Raw genomic sequence first — 13,104 nt, 5'->3', positions numbered from 1 at the left:
TTAGCACTTCTAAGCTGGTTTAAAGGCAACTAATATGATTGAAAGGCATAGTGTGGACAGGGGTTAAGTCAGTCAGTTAAAATGCCACAATAAACTGTCAGTGAAATTTAGTATTAAGAACAATTCATTCATTTAAAAAAATTAAAACAGAAAAACACAGACAATGTATTGAAATAATATTTGATAAATGCTCAAGGAGTATCCCTCACTTATTTAATACAAATTGTAGTATTACACCCCTTCGACGTAGCGCCGTAGCAGAACCTCCAAAATAGCAGCTGCTATGTCCAAATCGTAGTCGTTTGATATCTCTGAGCTTGTCGTGTAATTAGGTAAGTTATAGAGATATGGGAATTTTAAACGTTTAAACATATAAAACTCCAAAGAAGTGATTAAACATTGAACAACATGCTAAACGTATAAATCGATCACGTGACAAATTTCACCAAACAAATATTTTTTAATGTACTCATTTTAGTAATTTATTATCATATACAGTCAGTCCGTCGCATATCCGACTGCTGTGGAGCCAGAGTTAGGAAGGATATTATAAAAAGGATGGTATCAACTCCTCGGTGTAATAAAGTTAATGACAAGTGTTTTTTTCTGAAGTTTGTTATATATTTTTATAAAACGTCATCTCTAAAGAAAGTGAAGCCACGTTTGGAAGTATTTTGAGGAAACGGACGAGAAAACTGTGGTATGTAAATAATTATGCCAAACAAATTTGCCGTACCACAAAAACACGTTCAACGCTTCACCATTTGAAATGAAAACATTCAAAAATTACTGTGGATGGAGCTACTGATGGCAGTAAAAAGCAAACACCCATAATAAACGGAACGCTACAGATGGCGACTGACATTTATTTAGCCCTTACATCCCTGTGAATACGTATAACATGATTCTAAAAATATTAATTCAGAGAACGCATATGTGTAAATAAATGATGTATCGGCTTTAACTTAATACATTTGGATAAAATTCACTAGATGTGATCGAAAAATGACAAACTCTGCTTACGTAGGTGGGGCTTGTTGGCATAAGAATATTTAATAAGAAATAGCTATAACAAAGTTGTAGTCATATATTAAATTATAAAAACATTTGACAAATATTACTACATGGGAGTCACAGACAAGAGGATTAATTGGAGCACAAACCCAGAGAATGATTCCCTACTGTGTGCTAAAATCATGCACCTGGGATTGCCACTTCCTCCAGTAGCCTCCTGCTCCTCTGAAGGTAGGAACTCCACTTTCTGCACTGACACCAGCTCCAGTAATGATTGCTATGTGTTTGGCTTTGGCAAAGATCTGTCGGAATTCAGCCATATCTGTAAGTAAAATGTAAATTGAAAAGCAATACATTATTTAAAATGTTGCACATATTAAGGTGCCTCAAATATAAAACTGTTAATATTACCCATCTAAATTGCTTTTGTGCAGGTAATTCAAATAGTAGATATTTTTTAGGTTAATGACGCCCTCTGTTACCCATAGGGGGGAACAGTGTGCCCCTAATAAATACAAATTTTATTAACAAGCAAAGAATTCTCCATCATTGATGTTTAGTCGCCAAATTACTTTGTTCAAATTAAGTTTCAATAATCAGATACAAACAAATATATTCATTTTTTTTATTCTATTTTATTTTGAAGGCTGGTATGCCAGAGTTGCCAGTCTTTTACTGATAGGCTATGTGCAGCTAAAACAATACAATGTGAGGTGCTTTATCTAAAAGCAAACAATTACAGCGAGACAAATGTAACTTTAAAGCAAAGTCATGCTGACTGACCTCGCCCCCACCATTTGTTTTTGAGTATTGAGGCATATTTTTCCTGTTGTATCCTGTTATGCATTACATAACCCCTGTAACACTGCTTTGTAAAAACAACTGTTGGGTAAATTTTGTATTAACTATTACTTCTGGTTTTAAATATACGGCCTGGTACCAACAGAAAAATTACTTTAAATTAAGCCTTGGTAGCACGATTAACACACAGCGATATTATACACTGCTAGTCAAATTACATTGATTTGAAGCCTGTGATAATTATTTGTGGTCTTGCCTTGACAACATACTCTAGGTTATTAAATTAAATTGTATTCTTTGTAAAGGGGCACCCAATCTTTATATTGAGTTACTGTAAGAGCTATTTTAACTAAGTTCAAAGAACTTTGCAACCTGATGTTTTGGCTACATATCAACTTACCTAGACGTTCAACAGTTGAATCAGTTTAATTCTGTTTTTGTTTTACTAAATGTACCATCATTTTTTTAGTCTTCAGGCAACAAATGTTGTATTTTTTAGCAACCTCTACATAATGTTTATTACAAATCTTTAATTGATATTTACCTGAGCTAGGGCGAGCCATCTCAACTAAACTTCTTTGTCTGGATGCAGAGCTTGTTAATCTGCACACATGCGATACCAGCCTCCTTGAGGTAAATTGAAGAAGAATCATCAGAAATTATTTTGCAGTTCTGGAAAGAGAAATACAGCAAATTTCTTAAGATCACATACTTACTGTAGCAGGTGCCTAGTTTACACTAAGCAATTATTTTTATAAACCTTTTCCTTCTCCGCCCCCTAATCTGTGAGCATGAGGTGACATGGGAGGAACATGGGGCAGAGATCTGAAACGAAAGTGGAATTCACAGGGGATGAGCCAGTGATTACACTGGGCTCTTGCAGCTCTGTGTTGGCAAGCTTACAATAGGAATTGTACTGGTTTCCAAGTTTTACATAATGAGAAGGAAAGGCAGAAGGGGAAAAATACTGTACCATGCACCACATGTTTTGATTTTATGTATTTATTTTTGTATACCACTAGTGAACAAAGACAAGTGACTGTCAAACAGGGGCAGTGACTAATGAGTAAACGGTACTTCTACTATTCAAACATACAGCTTTGTGGTGATATGTGGAGCATGGAAATCACTATACAATGAGATGGTACACAAATTAGAAAGGCAAACAGTATGGGTGCTGCTCCTGCCATTCATGACTTGCAAAAAATCTGGTTGTGTTGATCTGTATGTTTTACAGTATCGATGAGCGGTGGGTGTAGGCCTAAGTTATGTGTGATGTTATGACAGGTACTAGTACCCAATTTCAGACCAATGCAACCTTATGAAACATGAATGTATAACCTATATATTGAGTAACCCTATTTATTTAAGCCTATTCTGTAAGCAGATAAAGAGAACATTAACGTAACTGAGGCATAATAGTGCCACTTTAGTTATAATTTAAACCATTAATATCTCCTTGGAACTCTAAATGTGTAAACATTTTTCAATAGGATTAATAAGTTAAAAAACAGAAAGTGGGGTAAAATGTAAAATTTCCCCATTGTATGAATTATAAAGCAATTATTCAGTAGACCTGGAGAGAAAACTGTACAACCTACATACTAGGCCTATAGTACATGGTGGTAGTGGTCTTAAAACTTACTTTATTTTTACTGTCGTTTTTGTTGAGTGTTTGAGAGGTGGCGGTTTTCCATCTGGTCCACTAAGACATACATGTGCCCATACCAGGACTGTCAATTAAGCCTCCAAATACAAAATATAATCATTCGAAAAAAATATCAATAATTGTACTCCATGTCGCCTACTGAAATCTTCGCTTCCCCTCCCCCGAGATGTGAGTATTTTAATATAACTTCTGTTTAGTAAGCTTGTGCACAACTTCATTGAACTAATAAATAGCTTAATGTGACTTTTTAAATAGTGTAGTTTATAAAAAGTTGAATTTAAGTTTCACAATTTTATACAATACAATTTTTCTGACGATTCAATCCAGGATTAAAACAGATTAAAGGCTGGTCAAGTGAACGTTGCTTCCGGGGCATTACATACGCGCGTTGTGTACTTGCTTGTCACTCAGGTCGACCTTGCTTCTTCAAAAACCAGTGTGAAATCTAAGTGTCAAATGACCTGGTCGCGACCCTGGGCTGTGCATGCCCATGTGAAATACAGAGTATCAGCAGTTTCTATAGCCGGGCAGAGCGTGGTTGCTTTCAAACAAAAACCTAAACAAAAAAATTGGGTAAAGTCGGTGCAAGAAATAATAAAGTAAACAAAAGTACAGTGATGGCAGACATCAGTGTGTATTAAAACGCAGTAAACAGTTTTGTTTGTGTCTTAAGACTTGGTGTTTAAAATGTAAAGCCAAGGTGTAGAGCGTCATTATTGTAAACATCGCATTTACATACCAGTGTGTATAAAAACATGCAGGTAAGCATGCAGCTTTATTCTACAATTGTTTTACTTTACAGAAAAAAACAACATATTCAAGCGGAATAAAAATAAACTAAATATATTTGCATATCTTCAAAAATAAATGAGCAATTAATTCAGCAGTAATAAGTTCAAGTCACTTTGTAGTCTTGTGCCTCACAACCCACCTAGGCATGCGATAAGACACGTCTTACTTTACACCCTGTCGTGGGTTCTTGTGCTTATAAAATTGCTCTGTTTATAGTTTAAGCCACACCATCAAACACTCGGCTGCATCCAGGGTAGGTTTAACATACTGTAGATTCTAAGATGTGATGGGCAGGGTAGCAGTCAATTATATGGGTAGCAGTAAAATAACAGATGTAAGAAAGCGTATTTTAAAACATTAGCAACACCACCTCTTAATAAGGAAAAGTTTCACTAAACAACGATACAGGGAGCAATGAAAATCTTTTTTTTTTTTTTTTTTTTTTAAATTTTAGCAACACAACGAAAAGTTCAATTAAGAAATAATAACCAGGTATCACCATTACATCTATTCACAGCATGTAGAATATATCAAAATAAATGCCTAGGGACAGTTTAACCAAATTCTGGCAAACAGTTTCCAATCACATACAGTACTTTCGACTTAAAACAAACATAGAAACACAAAATACTTTACGTTTTCTCCAGCTTAAAAAGTAACTGATATTTACACAACATGCTTCCCCACACTGCCTATAAATAAACACAGTACAACATTACTCACACGTTGCATCGAGATTAAATCAAAAGAAACTTAAGAAAATTTAGCTCAATATATTCGACACAAATTTTTAAGACCCACCTCTGTAGCTTCGTGTAAATGTTTATAAACATAACCGTGGGCCGTGTCGTAACGTCCTGTCGTGAAAAGACCCGTCTCTGTCCCGTAAAGTACACGCTGCAAAGACGGACACAAGCACCATTCGCCATAGAAGCTGTGCCCTCTGGTGGAGAAACTGACTAGTTCCTGCTAACCGTGAAGGATAGCACGTACTATCTCTATCTCTATCTCGAGACAGATGGTGTTTGTTTTATGAGACATTTTCACATATGTACGTGCTCTTCTCCAAACACTCCATGAGAAACACATAATTACTGACAGTGAGAATAGTAAGCTATTACATGTAAAATGAATGCAAACGCCTGTAAATACAATTGTTTAGAATTCATTTAATCAGAATATTGATAGTTTAGTTTTATTTGTCGACCCCCCCCCCCCCTTACAAAAATAAGCTTCAGAACTAATGCAGTTCTACTGCAGTTAACTAGAGTACACAGTAGTACTGCAGTTATTTATGTGTACTGCAGTATAAGTGTAGTATACATGAAGTACATCTGCAGTTTGACTTTTTTTTAGCAGTATTGCTATTTTGTGATTTGTGATTGTGAGGTACATACTGTAACATTTAAATATAATTCTATTATCTGTGCTGTACTAGTACAGTAGTGCTAGAATGTTAGTTATTGAGTGTTGAGTATATCTAGTACAACTTTTATAAGATTGTTTTCATTCAATTGTCTTAATTATATGAAATTATTCAGTCAAAGCTTGTCCTTATGATAATTTGACATTTGAAGTCCTCATCAAAAGACCGTACCCTTATTAAAGCGGCAGACAAGGAATGAAAGAGGAAAGAAAAAAAATACTCTGGTAACATTTTGTGCCTTAAAGGATACAGTATTACAAAACACAATATTTAGGTACAATTACAGTAAGCACAGACTTATAACAATACCTATAAAACATTGAAATGCATTTATTTTACAGGTATTTTACATTTATTTTGCACTACAAATGGAACAGCAAACTAGACTACATCTATGTAGGCACCACAAGCTGTGTTGCATCTCCCAGTCTTCATTTGAAGAAAATAAATGTGTTGAACAAATCATTTGTGGAAGGCAAATGGCATCTCTTTCGTAGCATCTGAAGCAAAGACAATAAATCTTGCAACGCAACTTTTGTAACATGGTGGCGAAGCATAAATGCTAGCAGTGCAATCACGCTTTCTCCTTTAATTATTTTTGCTCCTGGGTAGAGAGTGCTGTCACCATCTGGAATTTGTATTTCCTGTGAACAAATATAGAAATATTGTTATATAATTTGAAATGGAAATTGCAGAAAACAAACAATGTAATTACAGCCATTTGATTGATTTAAATGAGGTTGCAATTCCTAAATGTATAAAAATAATAAAAAAGTAGATAATTTTTGTAAACAAATCTCACAATATATTTATGAAAAAATGAATATTTATTTACCTCTATTGATGATGTCAATGCAGAGTCATCTCTATTTACAAGTATTTCTTGAGATGCATCATCAGTCCGTAGCACGTAGCTGTAATTGTGGATGAATACAGACAGACTGAACCAGTATGTGGCGAATATTCTATTACAGCTGATGCAGGTTTCAGATGATTGCCCAGCTGCTACCAAGCTCGCAGAAACAGTGGAGTTAGAGTGTGTTAATTACTCTACGGTTTCACAAGCTGTGATATTCTTGTACAACATGAAATTGACTTTTCAAATATAGTGGCTTATGTGACGGATAATGCAAAGTACATGTGAAAGTCATTCAAAGACAGTTTAAGTGGCATTTCAACTAACTGCATTCACATGAACTGCTGGGCACACATTACGGCTTTACTAGGCGAGTGCTGGCGCCGATTGTATATAAACATGGACCGTCTGTGTGCTCTAATAAAAAAAGCTGTTCTGCAAAGCCTCACTCAGACGTAATCATTTCAGAGACTACCTTATCAACCACGACATTGAAAGCCCAACATTACTGCCGGAAACCGTTGTAACAAGATGGAATACTTGGTTCAAAGACGCTGAGGAAATCGAAGTGGAGGATGTGACTGCCATCTTAGAGCAGTTAAATGTTTTACTGCAGAGAGAATCACTTGAGGCAGATTTAAATTTTATCCAAGCAGAAGCAACTTCTTCAGACATTACTTAAGTTTAAGTCACGGTTGACATTACCAACAGAAATGTACAACATTGCTTCTAATCTATTGGTAAAACTTCAGTACAAAGAACGGAATGCACCAGACAGTCTCAAACGTCAAGTTTTCCACAATTGCACAGAGAAACTGCAGATTTTTCCACGATGTGCGAGTCTTGGATCCCAAGCAAGTTCCTGTACTCTCCCAGTACTTCAGCGACTGAACGGAGTATCCCGCTTCTGAGTTCTGTACAAGAGGGTGAGTGGGCAGTTTACTTCAACACTGTAAATAAACGCCCCAGTAACAATGAAATGTCTCTCTGCAGTTTTTGGAACAGCATGGACAAGCATTTGCCAAAATTTAGTCAGACTGCTTGAGTTATTTTGGCAATCCCATGTAATTCAGTTGATGCTAAACACAGTTCCTCCAAACTTGGGCAAATGCTAACCCCACAACGTTACTGCATGTCAATGGAAAGTATGTAGATGTATGCCCAAATGAGCTTTAATGTGTCCTAAGCATTTCTATATCATGTGAGGATATTGGCACAAATACTTGTAACATAAAGATATCTGCATTAAAAATTGTTTTTACTGCTGCTTTATAACGAAGCACACTTACAGGGAGTGGACAAAAAAAAATTAAACACCTGGGTAAATGAGGGTGAAGGAACCAAACAGGATAACAGGATCAACCAACAATCATTGCGTGCGGTTTTGCAATGTTTAGTGAGGAATTTTTGAAAGGAGAGGGGAAGGACAGAATGTTCCAGTATACCATTAGGTTGGGTCAGATGTCTGGGGCCATAAAGAGGGTCGAAGGAGAATTGGAATGTGTGCTCAACCATGAAATGCTTGCTAGATCATAAAAGCTAGTCTGAGATGAACATAACAAACGCAATGGAGAGGGCAATCAAGCCCTACAGTTGCTATCCAGGACAAAGGAATTGTGTGCTGCGTGCCAAATCCTGATAGGAGCAAGGAATTTTGTGTGAAACATATATAACCCATGTACGTGCTTTACCCCGGCAGAATACACTGGTTACTGATAAAGTGACCGTTATTCTCCGGAGCGCTCTGTTGTTTGATGACCACTGCAATAAACCTTTGATGCAACAATCGGTGGCGATTAATTGTCTCTGACATCTCTGCACTTTATTTTGCGACCCTATAAGGGACACCAAGTATATTGAAAGCAAGGGCTTCCACACAGTTGTGGCTCATGCGTTAATTAAGCAAATAACATCCCAGCATGCTTAGGATCATGTAAAAAAATGCTGGACAGGCCTGGTTGCCTATAATTATGGCTAGCATGGCTGCAAGAGGAGACCTCAGTGACTTTGAATGAGGGGTGATTGTTGGGGTGCACTTGGCAGGGGCTTCAGTGACCAAGACACCTCAACTTGCTGATGTTTCACGAGCAACGGTGTCTAAGGTGATGTCAGCATGGAACTCCGAGGGAAAGACATCATCAGCAAAGGGCAACAGTGGGCGGAAGCATGTACTCCAAGATTGTGATATCCGTGCATTAATTTGAAGTGCAAGGCAAAACAGATGAGCAACTGCAGATCAATTGACTGCAAATTTCAACCCGGGGAGTGAGCAGCCAGTTTCAACAAAAATGGTCCGCCGAGAACTCCACACAGCGGGATACCATAGTTGGATGGCAGTGCACAAACCGCTCATCACACCTGGCAATGCACGTTTGCGAGTCCAGTGGTGCAAAGAGCACAGGCAGTGGACTACCGAGCAATGGAGAAATGTGATATGGTCAGATGAATCATCGTTCACCATGTTCTCGACAAATGGACGAGTGCACGTGTCGCGCCAACCTAAAGAACTCTACAGCCCTGAGTGTTTGGTTCCAACAGTGAAGGGTTCTGGTGATTCCGTCATGGGGAATAAGTTAGCCGTGAAATAAATTAGCATTTAGTCTTTTTGAGCCTTTCTACGCCTGCGCGAATCTTAGAGCTTAAAAGCAAGGTTAAGCCGTCGACTTTCTGTCTGTGTACTTTTATTCAGAACGTTAGGTTATTATCATAACCCTGGTTCCCGGAAAAGATATTGAGGGACGTCCTCACAGTAGCACATTGCCATTTTCTTTTGAAAACAGAGGTCAGCTGGGGACACGACCTCAAAGGGTAATGGTTGTCATTCTCTTTTCAGGGAACCAGGGTTATGGTAATAACCTAACGTTCCCTTTCAATGGAATGACAACCACTACTGAATGGGAAGCTGCACCAAAGCTGTTGTGGCTCCAGATTACTGACAGTACAGCCCCATGGCGATAGCAACAGAACCCACGACACCTAAAAACACGCAAATGTCTGACTACCTTTCCATGTAGCAGCATTGCATAACTCATTGTGACAAAGTGCCCGCCCCTGTGTATATTATCTGTTATATGTTGCGTGTGGTGTGTTAAATGTTGGTGTATAGTCATTGGTACACGGGATATAAACGGGTCTGTGTAACACAAGTGTTTAAAATGTATATTTGTATTTAGGCATGAGGATTGCACAGCACTTCACGTGCAAGTAAAAAGTAATAATATGTGAGCACAGGGAATTGCACTTTATTAATTCATGTGCAGTTGTACTGAGACTCCAATTGAATGATTGATTAGCAATCGAGTCTTGGTACAGCTGCATAACCCACTCGGGGTTGGGTTTTCGGTGAGTGGAGAACGGGATAGAAGACGGAGGTAGAAATAATAAGAACAAAAGTAACCGTTAAATAGAAGCTCACCGTGTTTGTTTGTTAGTCCATTGTTTATTTTGTTTAGTCTGTTTTGTTTGTCTATTTATTTTGGTGAATGTGCCGTGTCCTGTTTTTGTATTGTTACAGCCATTTATTTTCTGTGTCTGTTCATTCATTAAATGTTGAGCGAGACCATTCGCTCAGCTCTACCAAACTCCACTCCTCTGTCTTTGTTTATTGTCCTGTTTCTGGTCTGACGCCTCCCACTCCGGCCGTCTTTGTGACACTCATCTAAGGAGGCACCATGAAGGAAAGCCCATGAAGTTGTCTGGCCCCTGTTAGAATGGGCTGTAATGTCCCCCGACAATGGGAAGTCCATCTGTTCATACGCCAGGCGTATCGCATCTGCCACCCAGTGTGCTAGAAGTTGCTTCGATAGGGCCTGACCTCTAGAGCGGGACCCATAGCAGACAAAGAACTGGTTGGACTGTCTCCAGTACGCCGTCCTATCCAGGTAACAGCGCAGAGTTCAAACTAGGCATACAGTGTGCTGTCTACGGTCCTCCTCTGACTTGTGAGGGGGAGGTCTGAAAGTTTCCAAAACCACTGGTTGGTTAATATGGAATGGAGATACAACCTTTGGCAAAAAGGCTGGATTTGTTCTTAATGTTAAGAGCGAATCTTTTCCAGTGAAAGCCATACATGTGTCATCGATGGACACCGCATGAAGCTCACTTACTCGTCTGGCAGACGTAAAGGCTATTTAAAATACCACTTTTAATGAAACGGCACAGTTCTGCTGATGCCATGGGCTCAAATGGGGGACCCATAAGGGCCCGCAGTACCAGTTCTAGATCCCACTTGGGGACCATACTTTTCATGGGAGGACGAAGCCTCCAAGCCCCTTTAAGAAATTGCACTGCCAGGAAATGTGCCCCAAGGGACACAGAGTCAATTTTCTCATGGCACACTGATATTGCTGCCAGGTATACCTTCAAAGTGGACGCTGATTTTCCTGCGTCAAACAAATGTCGTAAGAAGGTTAATATCATTTCAATAGGGAAAGTAACAGGACTGTGACTTTCGGCAAGGCACCAGTCTTAGAAAACTTTTCATTTATATGAGTACTGGGCTCTACAGCTTAGCACCCTAGCAGACTGTAGTGTCTCTACTACTGCATCTGGCAAACCTCGTCTAAATAGATGGCACCGCTCAACGGCCAGACCCAGAGTTGGAGCTGGGCTGGGTTCGGGTGCCATAATAGCCCCTCCGCTTGGCTCAGGAGGTCCTTGCGCAGCAGGAGCTGCCACAGCTGATCCGACAACATGTCCGGAGAGGAGAGCAAACCAGGAGCATCTCGGCCATCTGGGTGCAACCAGCAAAACCTGTGCTGTCTCCACCCTGATCCTCTCTAGTGTCAGGGGTAATAATGGTAGCGGAGGGAACGCATGAGCTAGCGCGTCTACTCCCAGGGGGCCCCCGTCTCTCTCCATGGAGAACCATAGGGGGCAATGAGTGGACTTGGCTGTGGCAAAGAGGTCGACTCGTGCCGGTCGAAACCTCTCCCAAATCTGCTTCACCATTTGAGAATGCAGCCTCCACTTCGAGCTGTCTGGAGCTCTTTTGGACACGAGGTCTGCTGCCTTGTTGTCCACACTGGGGAGGTGAACTGCCCTGATGGAATGCAAGTTTCTGTGCATCCAGGACAGGAGTCTGTGCGCTGCATGGTGAAGACCTGGCGAGCGCTGGCTGCCTTGGTGGTTTATGTAGGCTACCACTGTGGTATTGTCCGTCAGGACCAGCACATGTTTGTGCACTAACTGCTGGTGAAAATGAGATAACGCCAGGTTCGCTGCTTGCAGCTCTTGCGCATTTATGTCCGCTTGCTGCCAATGTCACTTCCATTGACCTCTTATTCCTTTTCCATTCCAGACCACTCCCAAGCCCAGGCTCGAGGCGTCTGTAGTGATCACTTCCCTTCTGTGAGGGGATCCGAGGGGAGACCCAAGGTGTAGATTGCCGGGACAGAGCCACCACTCCAGTGTCTTCCGGCATTGTCTGGACACTCGCACCAGCCGGTACCGATCTTGGACCAGGTGCACCTTGAGTGTATTTACCCAGGCTTGAAGTGTGGCTTCCAACGACCGAATCCTGTCTTCCGACAGTGAGGCAAGCATGCTCACAGAGTTCAGTTTGATCCCCAGGAACACTGTGGACTGAGACGGTACGAAGTTGCTCTTGTGTTGATGTATTCAGAGCCTTAACTTTGTCACATGATCTATGACCTGTTTTGTGTGCACCTCTGTGTGTGCTTTTGAATGCGTGCAAACTAGCCAATCGTCCAGATAGTTCAGGATCCAAATACCCCGCAGCCTGAGTGGAGCCAGTGCTGCATCCATGCACTTTGAAAAAGTGCGGGTCGCCAGCAAGACGACAAAAGGCAGCACGCAGAATTCGTACGCGTCACCTTGAAAGGTGAAGCGCAGATATTGTGGGTAACTTGCAGGTTGATCGATGTGAACCAGTCGCCCGGTTGGATGGACTGAAGGATACGCTGTGCGGTCAACATGTTGAACTTCCTCTGTTTGAGAAACAAGTTGAGGACCCTGAGGTCCATAATTGGTCTGAAATTGCTGTCCCTTCAGGACACCAGGAAGTACCTGGAGTAAAAGCTGCAGAGGGCATAGCTTGGGCTTAACAAGAGTACAGTGTTTTCCTTTGAAGATTGGCAATCTCCTATTGAAGGAGTATCGCCCTCGCTGGTTTGATGATGGTGGGGAACACACCCTTGAAGGGTGGCGGACCTATGCGGAATTGTAAAGCGTATCCGTGTCTCATTGTCGATAGCACCCAGGAGTCCTGGATGCAGCCTTGCCATGGGTCATTGCCATTGGTCAGTACGGTTGTGAGGGGGAGGGTCTTTCTTAGGCCCTGGCCTCGGTCTCCAGCCGGAGAACCGGTTACGCCTGGCCTGCGGTGGTCCCCTGCCGCTGGTCCTGTTTCTGCCTGCTTGTAGGAGAGGGTGACCCAGATGAGTGTGAGAGCTCCCTGGTCACTATAGCAGGGGAGTCCTGGATGACCTCTGCGGAGGTTCTTGGACCATTGATCTCATTCTCCCCTGGTTGGAGGAGACTCTGCTGGGGATAGGGCTGCTCTCTGTTGCTTAATTCTCCTCGAGA

The 13,104-nt window shown here is 40.9% G+C and overlaps 1 protein-coding gene across 2 annotated transcripts in view; it reads right to left on the bottom strand.

Annotated features, from left to right (window-relative positions):
• The window catches only part of LOC121314595 (NAD-dependent protein deacylase sirtuin-5, mitochondrial-like), a 34,042-nt gene extending 28,863 nt beyond the window's left edge, over positions 1–5,179 (bottom strand). Inside the window, exons 1-3 of one of the 2 annotated variants that reach the window (XM_041248025.1) lie at positions 5,078–5,179; positions 2,360–2,487; positions 1,203–1,336 (exon numbers count right to left, since the gene is read on the bottom strand). In XM_041248025.1, the coding sequence (XP_041103959.1) occupies positions 1,203–1,336; positions 2,360–2,468 (243 nt within the window). In that variant the 5' untranslated portion in view covers positions 2,469–2,487; positions 5,078–5,179. Of the gene's footprint in view, positions 1–1,202; positions 1,337–2,359; positions 2,488–3,460; positions 4,281–5,077 lie in introns of those variants that run through there. The other variant, XM_041248026.1, reaches the window with a different exon arrangement.
• Positions 5,180–13,104: the final 7,925 nt, after the last annotated feature.

Source organism: Polyodon spathula, chromosome 4 (genome assembly GCF_017654505.1).
Source record: "Polyodon spathula isolate WHYD16114869_AA chromosome 4, ASM1765450v1, whole genome shotgun sequence".
Classification (NCBI taxonomy): Eukaryota; Metazoa; Chordata; class Actinopteri; order Acipenseriformes; family Polyodontidae; genus Polyodon; species Polyodon spathula.
The sequence above is the reverse complement of the archived record's forward strand: the minus strand, read 5'-3'. Positions and strand labels throughout refer to the sequence as shown.